Source organism: Lampetra fluviatilis, chromosome 36, assembly GCF_964198595.1.
Source record: "Lampetra fluviatilis chromosome 36, kcLamFluv1.1, whole genome shotgun sequence".
Lineage (NCBI taxonomy): Eukaryota > Metazoa > Chordata > Hyperoartia > Petromyzontiformes > Petromyzontidae > Lampetra > Lampetra fluviatilis.
The window spans coordinates 6,919,979-6,934,517 of NC_136310.1; the positions used below are offsets into that span (position 1 = coordinate 6,919,979).

At 50.5% G+C, this 14,539-nt stretch overlaps 1 protein-coding gene across 6 annotated transcripts in view; it reads right to left on the bottom strand.

Moving 5' to 3' along the window:
• The window catches only part of NPHP4 (nephrocystin 4), a 285,849-nt gene that overhangs the window by 52,946 nt on the left and 218,364 nt on the right, over positions 1–14,539 (bottom strand). For all 6 annotated transcript variants that reach the window (XM_078873295.1, XM_078873294.1, XM_078873296.1 and 3 more), the window contains 2 exons: positions 11,274–11,488; positions 3,213–3,439 (listed from right to left, as the gene is read on the bottom strand). In XM_078873295.1, the coding sequence (XP_078729421.1) occupies positions 3,213–3,439; positions 11,274–11,488 (442 nt within the window). The remainder of the gene's footprint in view (positions 1–3,212; positions 3,440–11,273; positions 11,489–14,539) is intronic.

The following is a 14,539-nucleotide window of genomic DNA, read 5'->3' on the forward strand; positions in this document are numbered from 1 at the left end:
TTTCACCGGGTAAATTTGACTGCCATTCATAAAAATTACAAAGCTGCATTGGCCTGCAGCACTGACGTTGGAGTGGGGAAAAGGGATGCGAAGGCCAGTAAGGAAATGACAACTCTACTGAAGGGGTTACGTTTGACGCAACGATTATTAAGCCATGCGACGTACGGGCACCAGGGGGCCCTCGTGTCGTATCGGAGAGCTACTTTTAAGGGTGTGCAGTTTATAATAAGGCAGCCAGGCAGGCTGGCTGCATGCATGCACTTCTCCCACTAGTTTTTAGTATTCCTGTATAGGCCGTCTTGCTTTGCCTCTTCGAGTCGTTGAATTTCCACTGTATCTCAGGAAGCGTCATGTGTTTTATCTTTGGCTTAAAAAGCTCGTGACAACCGCACAGCGCAAACACAGTGGCCGTGAAGGTATTTTACTCCGCGTAAAAAAGGCAGTGGACACTATTTGTTTTCATTAATATCATCCATTGTGAAAGGATAATCATGAGGCGGAAGTTTGAGCTAGGTCGATGAAACAACGCACACTTATACATATCCTTTTTATGAAATTTATCCCTCTAAATCGCCACAAGTCCGCCATGACGTTGCCGACAGTGCATATGCCGAGCCATAGCTTACTTGGCACCTTTGAGATGGTTACTTGAAGAAAAAAACAACCAGTTGGAGATCAAGAGGTCATCATAAGCCATTGCTGTTGAGGCCTGCCACACTTTGGCCATGGCATCCTTTGGTTGCAGTCACAACCCATCATCCAAGCACCGCTGTTACGATATCCCACCAATTGGCATCAGGTTTTCCCCTCTGTCACCAACCTCTGTGTGCCACTCCAATGGATTTCGCAGCACGCAAAGGTGTGCAAGCATTGTCTGAACAAAAGCTCTCAGCCTTATCCAGACCACCAGCTCAAACTGAACTGAAAGTGCGGACCTTTAATCGTTGAGACAACCTGCCCTCTACCATCCTAAACCAAAACTAAACAATTTTTAATGTAACCAGGTAACCTATATAACTCTTATTCAGAAGTGACCTGGCCACAAATGAAAGCTGAACAAAGTGGCTTATCATGTGAAAATGTATATCAGCCAAATACACTAAATGCATGTTGATTCTAAATGTCGAGGGAAAAACTGGAGGACCCGGAGAAAAATCTACACGGCTACGGGCAGAACACGCAAGCTCCAAATATACAAGAGGCGTTAGGGTCAGGTTTGAACTCACAACCTCCTGTATACTAGGCGAGGTAGTTAACATCTCGCCACCGTGGCAGCCCATCCTGCAGGCAAGTCAAGGAATGGAACGCATCCAAGAGGATGCCTACTGAGGAGATGGAGCGATGAGATCGGTTCACGTGCAGGAGTTGGATGGATTGTTACATCGCAAGATCGTGAGAAGTGGCAGCAGGCTTTCGGGAGGCCTTCATCCACAAATGGATTTAACAAGGCTGATGATGACGATGATTATGCCGATGAAGTTACAATTGGGTGGGGATGGGGATGGAAATACATTTTTTTTTTACAAATTAAAATCAGGTGTATGATACGGATATTTAAAAAAAAAGAAAAACTGTCACGTGCTTGGCTTATCTGCTGTTAGCTTGCAGCTTTTCTTTGTCCCATCTCACAGGAGTGAAAAAAAAACAAAGGAAAGCAGGAAGTGTTGGGATAAATTGGCAATGTGCATACGAACAAAAAAGCAAGATCAAGAAAAACGATACCACGAGAATGACATGAAAATCGGAGGCAATACTGCGGCGGGCCTCTGTTTTGGCGTGACCTTGAGTGGAAGCGTTTGAATAAAAGATGGTTTTTTTCGAAATCAGATAAGCCTCAAATGGATTTGTTCGTCATAAATAGGAAATTCTGCTTCTGCTGATGATGTGCTTGTACAGTAATTAATTTGCGAATACCAACGTGCCGGTTAATTTAACAATGTTAACGGATCCATATATTGCACGTGTCAAAATAAGGAATCAACGGCACGTTTCTGAAATCTTACCACCTCTGTACGCCCAGCAGAAAAAAATGTACATACCACAAATGTGGTGGGATAAAGTGCGGGTAACTCCTCACCTCTTCCAAGGCACCTGGCCCGCGTTCGATTCCACACCCGCGGCTAACAATCAATGGCCCGTAATATCTGAATGGGTCCTGGAGTTCAACCCCTTCACCAATCAGCACTGTCCAGCTCGGCAAAGTACAGTCAAACATCCCTCTGATATGGCGAGCAGAGGCCTCGACCCAGCTGCTGATTGACAAAGGACTTTCCCACAGATCTTTAACATCCCCGGTCCACTCGTTGGAAATGTTGTACCTTCACACCTCTCCCACCATCACCCCGCACCCCCCGCCCACCCCCTGCTTCTCCTCCCTGGCTCCTCCCACCCCCCCTCTTCCGTATATAAAATCTTGCTACGAACAGCTCTTGTCCACTACAGTAATTGTATTTATTGCTGTGGTTTTCCCACCTGATGACGGAAGCTTGTGTTACTTCCGAAACGCCGTGGTTTAATTTTTTTTGATTTTTTTTTTTATAAAAAAGTTATTTTATTTTATTTTATACCTACCTGACTTTACCGAAAGAACCAAAGAGTATGTCTTTAACATCCCATTGAGACTTGGTCTCTTCGCAAGGGAGAGCCGGGCCAAACAAAGCGAGGCAGTAAACGCTCCACGAGTGCCGCAAACGGTACCGTCAGTTCGCTCGGCTTGATTCACGGGAACTCACCCGGCTCTCCTCATCCACCCTGCCGACAACAACTTCTCCCTGCCGACAACAACTTTTCATTCGCAGTGGGCTAAATCAGACGACCGCACGTCTCGGGACTACCGCACAGTTGGGAGCGTTCGCATTGCACACCGAGCACGGGGGAACAGGATAACTAAGGAGGTCAGCAGGCACGCCATCAAATAGATGAGTTCCAAGAAGTGATGTGATGACGGGAAGTGAGGAGGAGGGAGGAGGGGAAAGGAGAGAGAAGAGGTGGGGGAGGGGCGGGAGAGATGGGGGGGGGAGGAGGTGCGCCGAAGAGAAGAGTGAATTCCAGAGGGCGGAGGTGCGGTGACTGAACGAGTGGCCACAAATTTGCGCGGTCAAAGTCACTCAGGAAGGCGTGGGAGTGCGGCGGGAGCTGGGTGGGGCGGGGGGTGGTGATGGTGCAAGACGACGAAGGGACCTGTAAGCCCTCCGTGGCAGGCGTCAACTCACCTGAGCTCAGGGTCGGTGCTCTGCACGCCGACCGTCTGGGGGGTGGAGTGGGGGTTGCGCAGCGGGAACTCGAAGAACTCGGCGGTGCCGGGCGCGGCGTGCAGCGCGTGCCGCGTGGTCAGCGCCCGCACGAGCGCGTTGGCGATGCTCTCGGGCCTGAGCCGCTCGCGGTAGGCCTCCACCACGCGCAGGTCGCGCAGACGCCGGGCGCGCTCCTCCCGCTGGCTCTGACGGGCGGGCGGGCGCGTGTGTGAGGGGGGGGGGACGACACAACACACAAGGGCGGGGAGGTTGGACTGTGTGTGGATTTGTAGGACGGGTGACGCACGCCGGTCGGGTCGAACCTGGCCACAAATGACAGCCATAGTGGAGTGACTTATCGCGTGGGAAATTATAGCAGCCAAATACTCCACACGCGCATGTTGGAGGGAAAAACCGGTGGACCCGGAGAAAGATCCATGCGACCACGGGGAGAACATGCAAACTCCGAATTTACAACAAGGCTTGGGGTCGGGATCGTACCCACAACCTCGTGTATACCAGGCGAGGTAGTAAACATCTCGCCACCGTGACACCCCCATCCACAACTCCGGAATACCCTTTTTCCACAAGAAAGTGCAGATATGTATGTAAATTTGTTTTCGCACCGTACCTAGCCAACCATGCTCATGGGAGGTGCGGGGGGAGAGACAGCAAACTAAGCACAGAATAACAAGATGAACATTCCACTTCAGAGAGAACTCGGGGACAAATTTGACACATTTTTTGCGACGCCCGGCTTCATCCATTTGACCTCGTACAAATGCGGACGAGAGAAAAGAACAGACGCGCGGAGAATATGACAACCTGCAGGTCGGCATAGCGGCGCAAACGGGAAGACGAGTTTAACACAGAGTGGGCTTTCGCGACCAATATCATCCATAATAGAGGTTGCTGGGGGTTAGATCGTGTAAATATGTGTCGTTAAACCCGCCACCACCCGACACAGCCAATCAGTAAGGTTTGTCACGTAAACAGAACGTGGCCAATTTGTCACTAGTACAGCACACCGGTGTGTTGGAGAGTAAACACACAACATTTACTCAAATTGTAAATGTTGTGAATGTTGTGGGTTTACTCTCCAACACACCGGTGTGCTGCACTAGTAACGGATTGGCCACGTTCTCTTTATGCGACACAACCTCACTATTTAGATTTAAAGCTTTCGTGACTGCAGGGATTCATCTTCTTGGTTCTTTCGGTAAAGTCACGTAGAAGGGAAATAATAAAATAATAAAAATAAAACATAATCAAAATAAAACATAATAAAATAATTCTCACGACGTTTCGGCCACAATGCAAGCAGCCGTCCTCAGGTGAAGAACAGGTCTGTCAGAAAGACCGCGTCTGAATGAGAGAAACGTCGTGAGAATGATTTTATTATGTTTTATTTTTATTATTTTATTATTTCCCTTCTACGTGACTTTACCGAAAAGAACCAAGAAGACAACCTCACTAATTGGCTGTGTGTCGGGCGGTGGGCGGGTTTTTCCCAACACATTCATATTCACGCGGTCTAACCCCAAACAAACCTATAGAGTGAGAGGACGAGTGGGTAATAGGTCGGATGACGGTGTGTTTTTACTGTTGCACGCAAGGCGGAGGAAGGGGCAAGAGGGTAATGAAGTGGAGCAGGCTGCTCTAAGACTGGCGGGCATCCTCTCTGTGCGCAGTCGTAAACAGCTCGGGTTTAGCAAGAGAGGCAATGTCAAGGCATTTTTCAAGAAGGCCAAGAGTTCGGCTCTCGTGATAAACCGCAGAGTAATTCGGATGCATTTCCTGCGGAGCCTGCTACCGATTAGTCTGTTTTCCCACAAAACCATCAGCGTTAAGCTGGTTGTCTGCCAATACACAAAATTAGACCTCCTTATCTACGAGCAAACAGGTGTTGCGTGTGTTGTGCGCGTTTTCGCAAGTCGCGTGAAAAAAAAACACACACTGGGTTTCACACACCCCGAATCTCACCATTTAGGAACAATCAGAGGGTGGGGGAAAGACCCCCCCCCCCCCCCCGCATGGAGTAATACAGAGGAACATCAAGCGAGCATTGGGCACAGGAGTGACGGCGATAAGGTGTACGTACGAATGCGGCAACATGCACCAGACGCACCGATGCCAAAAAAAAAGAAAAGTCAAGCCACATCGACAAAAAAAACCCAGGAAGCCAAAGGGCGGCAGTGATTTGGCATCGGGCGCATGGGACCGTAACAGCGGTGGCGCAAGGGAGCGCGTTATCAACAGCAACACAAAGCTCATTCATTTAGCGTAAATCACTCCGGGATCCATCACTTGCTCATGTGCCGCGCTGACAAACTTGTTCCCCCCGACGAAACGTTTACCGTTGAACGCAAAAACAACCTGTTCTGTACCGAGCCGAAGAAAGTTTGTTCCAGTGGTTTTTCTTTTCAAAAGGGCAAAAAAAACCCACGAACATTGGAGGCGTACGGACATCGTCGTGTGCGCCGGTGAATTGAACGTTGCTCGAATCGCGTCTTTGTTATTTTACGAACAAGCCCAAGGTCTCACGGACCCTGGGACGCAGTGCAATTTGGTTGCGTTCGGCAGGGGCTGTTGGGTGGGTGGCAGAGGTCGCAACCGGGTACCCGATACCCGTACCCTACCCGATACCCGGCTACCCGTACCCGTCTGGGTACGTTTGCGACCCTGGTGCGGCCGGGTACGGGTAGGCCGTGAGTCACTGGTGAGTAACCGTTTGTCACTCATTTCCCAACGTCTTGTCTTTTCTCACAATTCAAGTTTCTAGAATCAACCCACCCGCGACTGCAACATGGCTTCATCCCAGAGTTTGCAATCAGGTACCCGATACCCGTACCCTACCCGTACCCGGCCGGGTACGGGTAGGGTACGGGTACGGCCGGGTACGGGTACGGGTACCCGTTTGCGACCCTGGTGCGGCCGGGTACGGGTAAGGAATCAAAACCCGTTTGCGACCTCTGGTGGGTGGGTGGGGGGACGCGCCCCCACCCACGAGGCATTTGGAGCTCAAATCCCAATCGGAGCCAACCCGGCATCGGCTTCTCACCACCGCCGCTGTCGTCGCTGCTGTCGGCATCGCCGTCATACCCTCTTGGGGCCGGGTGGGACAGGCACCACGTGTGACGGGAATGCACTCCTCGAGACGGGACTGACCGACCTGGCGATCTATCAGAAATGCGTGGAATATCCACCGCCGACGCGGGATTAGCAAGCCGAGTTCAGCGCTGCATGTCACTTGTTTTGAGCATGAGGACGTTTTCTGGAATCTATAACGAGGTCACCCATTCGTATGTTATTGCCGGTAATGTATCGTGCTTTACCTTGGCATCTGCACGAGCAGGTCACCTCACTATAAAACTGCACTTTAACAAATCACATGCCAATTCCATATCCCGCCGCTCCAGTGCCCATATTTAAAATACTGCCACGATTCGTTACGTTAAATTGACACATCCGGGCCCGACCAAAGGGGCTAATAATCTCCAGCCGACACGCACGTGCACACACAGGCACACAAAGACAAAGATCCCCCAGACAGCCTACACAGGCTGTTGGGGCAAGTGCTGTTTGCGAGTACCTATGAACGGTGGCACGGTACACGAGGGGGTGGGTGGCCAGCACCAGGCCCGGCCACCTTTGTCTCCCTCGTGGCGATGTTTTACACATCGCACGCGGTACGCATTTGAGGCTGAGTCGACCTAGGGGAGGCACTGGACCAGTTCAGATAAATCGTCACTGATGTTGGCCATGAGCGGGAATCGAACTCGGGTTTGCCAAGCTCATAACCGCAATGCCCGAACCTCTATTATAACTCTCGCCAAACAGACACACGCGCACACACAACCATGCTGGCGCTCACCCTCCCGATGGGATTAATAAGCGAGCTTCACGTTACGAAGGCACGCGCCCACTCGCAAGCGGTTTATGGGAGCGGAAGCCAATGAACGCCCTAAACAGAGCGCATTACCGTGATTCATCGCGCTGCACCGCAACGCTTTCTTAAGAGCAGTCACCTGCCTCTCAAGGGGGGATTTGACGGATTCTTATTTAATCCCAACAAAAGCTTCGGCGCGATCCTAACCGTGTCGCTTTTGACCCCGACTCCTAATTATGACTCATACAGATGGTAATGGCCTTGTGGGCTCATTGGGAGCGGGGGGGAGCGAGTAGAAGTGGTGGGGGGGGGGGTATGAGGATGGAAAAAAACACAGCCGTCACATTGACGATGCAGGAAGAGAGGCCCTCGCTGCTGCCTCAGCCTTTTCCGCCGCCAAGAATGGCATTGCTGATGAGGTGGCTCTGAGGTCGGAGCAGCGCTGAGGAGTTTGCGCCACTGAGATCGCGCGTTTGAATCCAGAGGTTCTGCCGCCCGACATTAAATCGGGTTCTCGAGTGTCGTGAGATGACTGTCTTCAGCCCCGTTAGCAATTGACTGCACAGAAAAAAACTAAAATTCCATTACATTTGGGTCTGCACCTGATTTGGTTAAATGTACAGCTCTGATACGTAAAATATCAGTTTGACTGTCATATAAAGCAGGGGTCCCCAACCCCCGGGCCGTGGACCGGTACGGGTCCGTGGCCTGTTAGGAACTGGGCCGCACAGCAGGAGTTGAGCGGTGAGTCCGCGCGTGGCCCGCCCATGATTTTATTTACCACTTCCGTCCGCGTCTCTTTTCCGCACTGCGCACTTGTCTCAGCTAACCCTAGCCGAAATGAGTAAAAAAAACAAACGTCGCTGGAGAGCTTCTTTGAAAAGGGGGAAAGACCCAATGATGACCCCCCCCCCCCCCCCCGGTCCGTGGAAAAATCGTCTTCCACGAAACCGGTCCCTGGTGCCAAAAAGTTTGGGGACCGCTGATATAAAGGACATTTACTCCCGGTGGCAGGGCGGGTGGGAAAGCGCTGCCCCCTCCTTGCGTGGACAAGAAGTCACTTGAAGGGATCTCGCAGGTAGCTCCGTGGTTTCCAACTTCTGCGAGCCGTTCTCAAACACGGAGGGTGGGAGCTGCTCCCCCGCGGGTGCTACGAATGAGCTCTTCGTCTCACGTGACGTGACTCCAACACAGCAAAATCGGGACAAAAATCGGTGGTTAAGAGAATGGCTTGACTTGGGCTGGATGGAATGGGTGGGAGATGACAACAAAATAACCAGAGAGATGGTGGCATCTGGCAGTGTGAAGTGCATGCAGGCGGTATCTAATTTGTGTGTGCGGAGGGTCTGGTGTGTGTACACGAGGGTGTAACCACTCCACTGATCCTCCTCTGCTACTCCTACCATGGTCTGAACTCTCTTCCTTAGCCATCTGTGCTGTGACTGCCTGCTCCCATTTAACTGTAGGCTCAAGACCCTCCTTGTCCTCTGGCCCTCTCACTATAAATTAAAACCTGCCCACTATTTATATAGACTGTCTGTGTACAGTGAGATGCAGTCACAATTAAGATGATATGCAAATCCAAATTGTGTTGTACTGAATTGTACATCAGCCCCCTCGGCCAGCGATCCAAGGAATTACCGCGATCCACAATTTGATTCGTGTTTAAATAATTTATTTTTACACTGGCCACTCGTCACTGCAGGGGTCATGTGAACCCATTAATTGCAACACGTCAATCGAGACATGGGGAACATGGGGATAGGGAGGATGCCGCGGAGAAACTATGCCTGGCAATGGCGGTCCTGGTCCATGGTGCAGACAGCAACGGGAGGCTGTGAATTCATGCTGGGAAAAGTTATTCGCTGAGCTGTAGTGCAGCAGGGGGACAGGAGCGAAGAGAGATACAGAGGATGCCGCGGAGAAACGACGCCTGGCAGTGACGGTCCGGGTCCTTGGTGCAGAGAGGAACGGGAGGCTGTGATTCATGCTGGGGTCCGTTCTTCGGTGAGATGTAGTGCAGTAGGAGGACAGGAGCGGAGAGAGATCTGGAGGATGCGGTGGATAAATGACTCCTGCCAGTGACGATCCCGGCTCTTGGCTTGGTACAGAGAGGAGAGGGAGGTCGTGAGTCGCACTGCTGGGGGGAGTTCTACAGCGAGCTGTATTGAAGGGGGGACAGAAGCGGAGACGATCCCATCACTGTCCTTGCATTACGGCTATTGTAATGGGCAGTGCGGTTAATTCAGGGCTCGCGAGCTCAGCGTGCCCGCTCTGCTTCGGCGTTCCGGCCGTAATGCGTGATTCGTTGTGCATGAAGAACAGCTCACCAAGTAGATTACTTCTCCCCCCCCACCGCCCCCACTCTTATAAACAAGAAAACTCATCGCCGTTGCCGTCTTTCGCCTGACATTTATATCCTGTAGCGACTGAAACATAAACGTGGAAACTATAGCTGTAATGGGTGTTTTTTAGTTTTTGCTGTTGCCATCACTTGTAAAAAATACTGACATAACTGCCCGGATTTTGCCTGTAAATATCTGTTAGTTTCACCAACTTGGTTCAAGCAAGCCTGATGCTTCTGATGAGACACTCAATGTCGAAACGGTTCCAGTATTTTCTTGCGTTGAAACAATGCTGCTGAAATGATGCACTCCCAGAAGGCCGTGTCTCTGATGGGATGTGTATAACATACTTTCATTGTTTTACACGGAAAGACAGATCAGTGAAGGAGGCGTAATCATCCGAGTGCTTATTTTGTCACATTCCCCACACCTGATGTGGTCTTGAATTAATGCACAGAGTCCAATCATCTGATGACATCTTTAGACAACGGACCAGTATTAGTTAAGGCCCTTGATGCCAATAGACTTACGTCTCTTAAGGGATGTTGGTCTTTAAGACAACAGTGAAAGCAAGGTTTCTCATGAGATCATTAGACAGTAGATGAAAGAATAATCAGCCTCCGATGGGGGTCTTTAGTTCTGCAGGCAGAACAATCGGTACTGGAATGAGACTCTATGGCTTTGCGTTAAGAACGCATAATGAATGGATGCGTGAGGTCGGATAACGTCAGCTTCCTTCAATGTTCATTAATGAACTGCAGTCGGTCAGGAGGAGGTTCATCCGACAATGAGCAGGCGTGCAATGAAGCATCGCAACGGAGTGTGTATATCTAGACCAGTCATCGAAGGTGGACGGGGGATTAAAATTACGAAAGAGTCGAGCAAGAGCAGGTTGGAGCGATATTTGAAATGCGAATTTGATCACAGAAAAAAACGGCACGTCGAAATGCCCGAAGAGTGAAGTTTTCAATCGGTGAACATCGCCTGCCTGAAAAAGAATATGGGACGGACAAAAAAAGTAACGGGAAAGAACACAAATGGGGGATTGAGAGACTGCGTGTTGGGGAATAACACTGTGACAAAACAGGAAAATATGGAAAAGAGACGAAACACGACTTAGAGACAAAGTATCGATTTGCTAGCAAGGTGGGCCCGGGAAGGACCTGTCCCTTAGAAATGGGTAGTTGGCCAACGGACAAGGCTGGCGATGGAATGGCATCCCAAAGGAGGGAGCACGACGAAAACGACAACCGCCATGGAGGCAGGGCTTTCCAATGTGCAGCTTGTCTTGGGAAGTATTTAATCAGCATCAACAACGGTCGCGTTCGCTCCAGGCGCCGCGGCGCGTCTGTCCGTGTGCCACGATGAGACAACGGCGATCTGCTAGGGGAAGGCCGTGGGGCAATCCGTTCGATCAACGTGGTCGATTCTCTACAGGACAAGTTCGTAATAACAGCACAACTTCACGGTAACGTTTCGTTCATATTTGATAATCTTTTCTGGGGTTAACGTGCCCCCGCCACCCCCCTCCCCCCCCCCCTTTACAGACAGATACACAGAAAGACAGATAAAACTAATGCATAAACGCTTTCAACCATGGTTGAAAAACATCGGGTAAGAATGGAGATAAAAAGAAAATCTATTCTGGGAAAAAAATTGCAGTCCCCAAAGCATTTAATTTCATCGAAATGCTAATAGGGGGTAAGATCGTCCCACGTAGCCAACGATGAGCCGCTGTTTCGCTTCGTAAGCCACGTCAACCGGAACGGACTGGGCAGGGAGGGGGGGGGTGCCGGAAAAACTAACCAGGACTCCGAACGCGCTGGCGCCGCTGGCGAGGCCGCCCTCGGCACGGCGGACGGCCTCCAGGCGCTGGAGCTTTCGGGCGCGAGCCGGGTCCACGACGGTGCCCTCCGCGAGCAGCAGGGGCGACGGCGCACGTGACAGCAGCATGGTGGCCAGCTCCGGGTAGGTGTCGGCGAGACGCGGCACCGTGGCGACACGGTGGGAAAAGCCCAGATCTGAGCGCGCGCGCACAAAGACCCCACCCCCCGGCATAGCCTGAACAGACTGTTGGGGCAAGTGGCGTGAACAAAGTAGCATGTATGAAGGCCGGCACGGCACACGAGGGAGTGGGTGGCCAGCACCACGCCCGGCCGCCTTTGTCTCCCAAGTGGCGATGATTGAGGCTGAGTCGATCTCGGGGGCCCACGACCGGTTCATGTAAATCGTCACCGGTGTTGGCCGTGAGCGGGACTCGAACTTGGGTCGCCGGGTTCGTGGCGTAGTGCGCTAACCACTACACTACTACTGCCCACAAGACAAAGATCCCCGTACAGCCTTAACAGACTGTAGGGGCAAGTGCTGTTAGCGAGCACCTATGAAGGCCGGCACGGCACACGAGGGGGTGGGTGGCCAGCACCACGCCCGACCGCCTTTGTCTCCTCAGTGGCGATGTTTACACACCGCACCAGGTACTCATTTAAGGCTGAGTCGACTTAGGGGAGCCCCAGGACCGGTTGAGATAATAGTCACTGGTGTTGGCCATGAGCGGGAATCGAACCCGGGTCGCCAGGTTCATAGCGCAGCGAGCTAACTGCTACACTACCGCTCCCCCCACACACACACACGTACGCACGCACGGACAGCCCTTTCATCAAATGTGGCCGGTTTTTAATAGGGCCAGTCCCGAATAGCTCCGTAACTTTACACTAAAGATTAATTTATATTGGATTATATTTTCAAGAGTTATTGTGAACCCCCCCATCACCACCGCCCCCCCCCCCCCCCACGTTACAGGAGATGGACAGAGCTAAAACGCATGAGCATTTTCAAAATCAGTTGTAAAGTGTTGAAAAGAATCAATTACAGAACCGAATTGAGATCCCATTTGTGACAATTCATTGAAGCGTGGGAGAGTTAATCATTTCGAGCCTAATTACCACCGTTCTTTGTGTATGGAGATAATGATCCCAGATCCATGGTGCCGGGTAGTGCTGTCATTGGAGGGCAAGATTTATAATCGTGTTAAGAGTATTCCTTCAGCAGTATGAGTTTGGCTTGGAGGAGAATTCTCGTACCCAGGGGAGTCCAGTTCAGATCAAGGAAGGTGTTTATTAGTCTGTGAAGTGTTTAGAACAGATGATGTTAGTCACTGGTTGTTTAAAATGCAATTATAAGTAGAATAATTATGCAACGGCTTGGCGAGAAAGGCGCCTTTGGCGTCATCTGGTCCAACACCAATGGAGACTAGGCTCTAAGAAAAGCTGTCTCGGGTGTGGACCAATCAACTTCAAGGACAGTGCATATTATTATCATCATCAGAGTTGTTTATTTTTGTTTGCATTTTGACTGCTTGTGTTGTGGTTATTGCAAACATGATGCCTTGTATAAAGGTGTCAGTTTTTGTACCAGTTGAAAGGGTAAAAACCTATTACTATATTTTGCCACTGGTAAAGGAGGTCTCATAGAGTACAATTATACACTATTAACATCCTAAATTTACCCAGAAAAGCTTCACTGAGTCTCAGGGCATTTTTTTTCAGGAGGGTCCTGCATTGGAATGTTTGGCCAAATCCGTTGATGAGCGTTTGGCTTCGCGTGGCGAGATGTTAACTACCTCGCCTGGTATGCAGGTTATGGGTTCCCTTCCGACCCTGACGTCTGTATATTAGGAGTTTAATAGTTTTAACTAGTGTACCCCGAGAAAACCTGGTAAGTGCGAGGAGTGACACTCAAAGGTCTGCCCATATGGATTCAAGAACCCATTTCTGTACCAATATTTAAATCGGAATAGATCTTTGGGGCAGCATGGTACAAGTGTTTTTTAGAAGCCCACACACATCTCGAATTTTTTTTTCTTACCAGGTAAGGCCCACTGAGCTATATAGCTCTTTTTCAGAACCGACCTGGCCACACATGATAGCCCAACGAAGGGGTTCATCAATGTGGACATTTACAGCAGCCAAATGCTCTAAATGCATGCTTCTAAAAGCAGAAGCAAAACTGGATGACCCGGAGAAAAATCCACATGACCACGGGTAGAACATGCAAACTCCAAATATATAGGTGTCAGGCTTGGGATCGAACCAACGACCTCTTGTATACCAAGCGAGGTGGTCAACATCTCTCCACCGTGGCACCCCTATCCACATCTGTGTCTCTAATGTGGATATCGGAGCTGCAGCTTGCACATGTTTTAGAGGCACGTGACAATTACGCTCCTCTAAGGTAAGACTAATTGCCGCAAGTCTGGGTCATGATTGAATACTTATTGGTTTTTGTCACTGTAGTGTATGCAGAGAGAGTTGGAATGGTGGCGCAGTGGTTAGTTTACTACACTATGAACCTGATTCCTGGCAACAGCATCAGTGGTGAGCAATATCCGAACTGGTCCCAGGTTTCTTCCTGTACCAACCTGCACCAACCAGCATAATGGTGAAGTATGGTCAAAGAAACCTCATTACCCACACAGCATGGCCAGCAATCTCAAACAGGTCATCAGTAGTGTAACAGCAGTGCACTAACTACTACGCTCCTCCGCAGAAATAAGTAAATAACAAAAATAATATAAGCTGTTGCTGCTGCCCCTGTAACGCTACAAGCATCATCACACACGCGCTCCGCAAGGCACAGGGACACAAACACTGAGAGACGCCTACTTAAAAACCAGGACATGTGACCTGACCTTACGCAACGCTCCTTGGCGTATGTGCAACCATCCTTAATGGGGTCCGCCATATGACAATCTACCCGCTGTAAACAATGCATCTAATGAGCCGACGTCGGTGACTTAAAGCAAAAAATGTACAGCAGGCCCATGAAATGGAGCGTACACATCAGGGGAGTTACGTAACACAGGACGCACGCCTACTGGAGCCGGCCGCGTAACAGAAACAACAAGTGCGTGGCGCACCACATTGTTGTTGCGGGGCCCGCTCGCACGAAGGCAGCGGAGAAATGCGAGAACCACGTCGCGTTATTGCGCTGCAATGGGTTTGCTTGGACGCCGATTCCCAATGGCGCTCACTTTGAAGTGGACTCGAATTTTCCTCCTCTGCTCAAAACGTCGG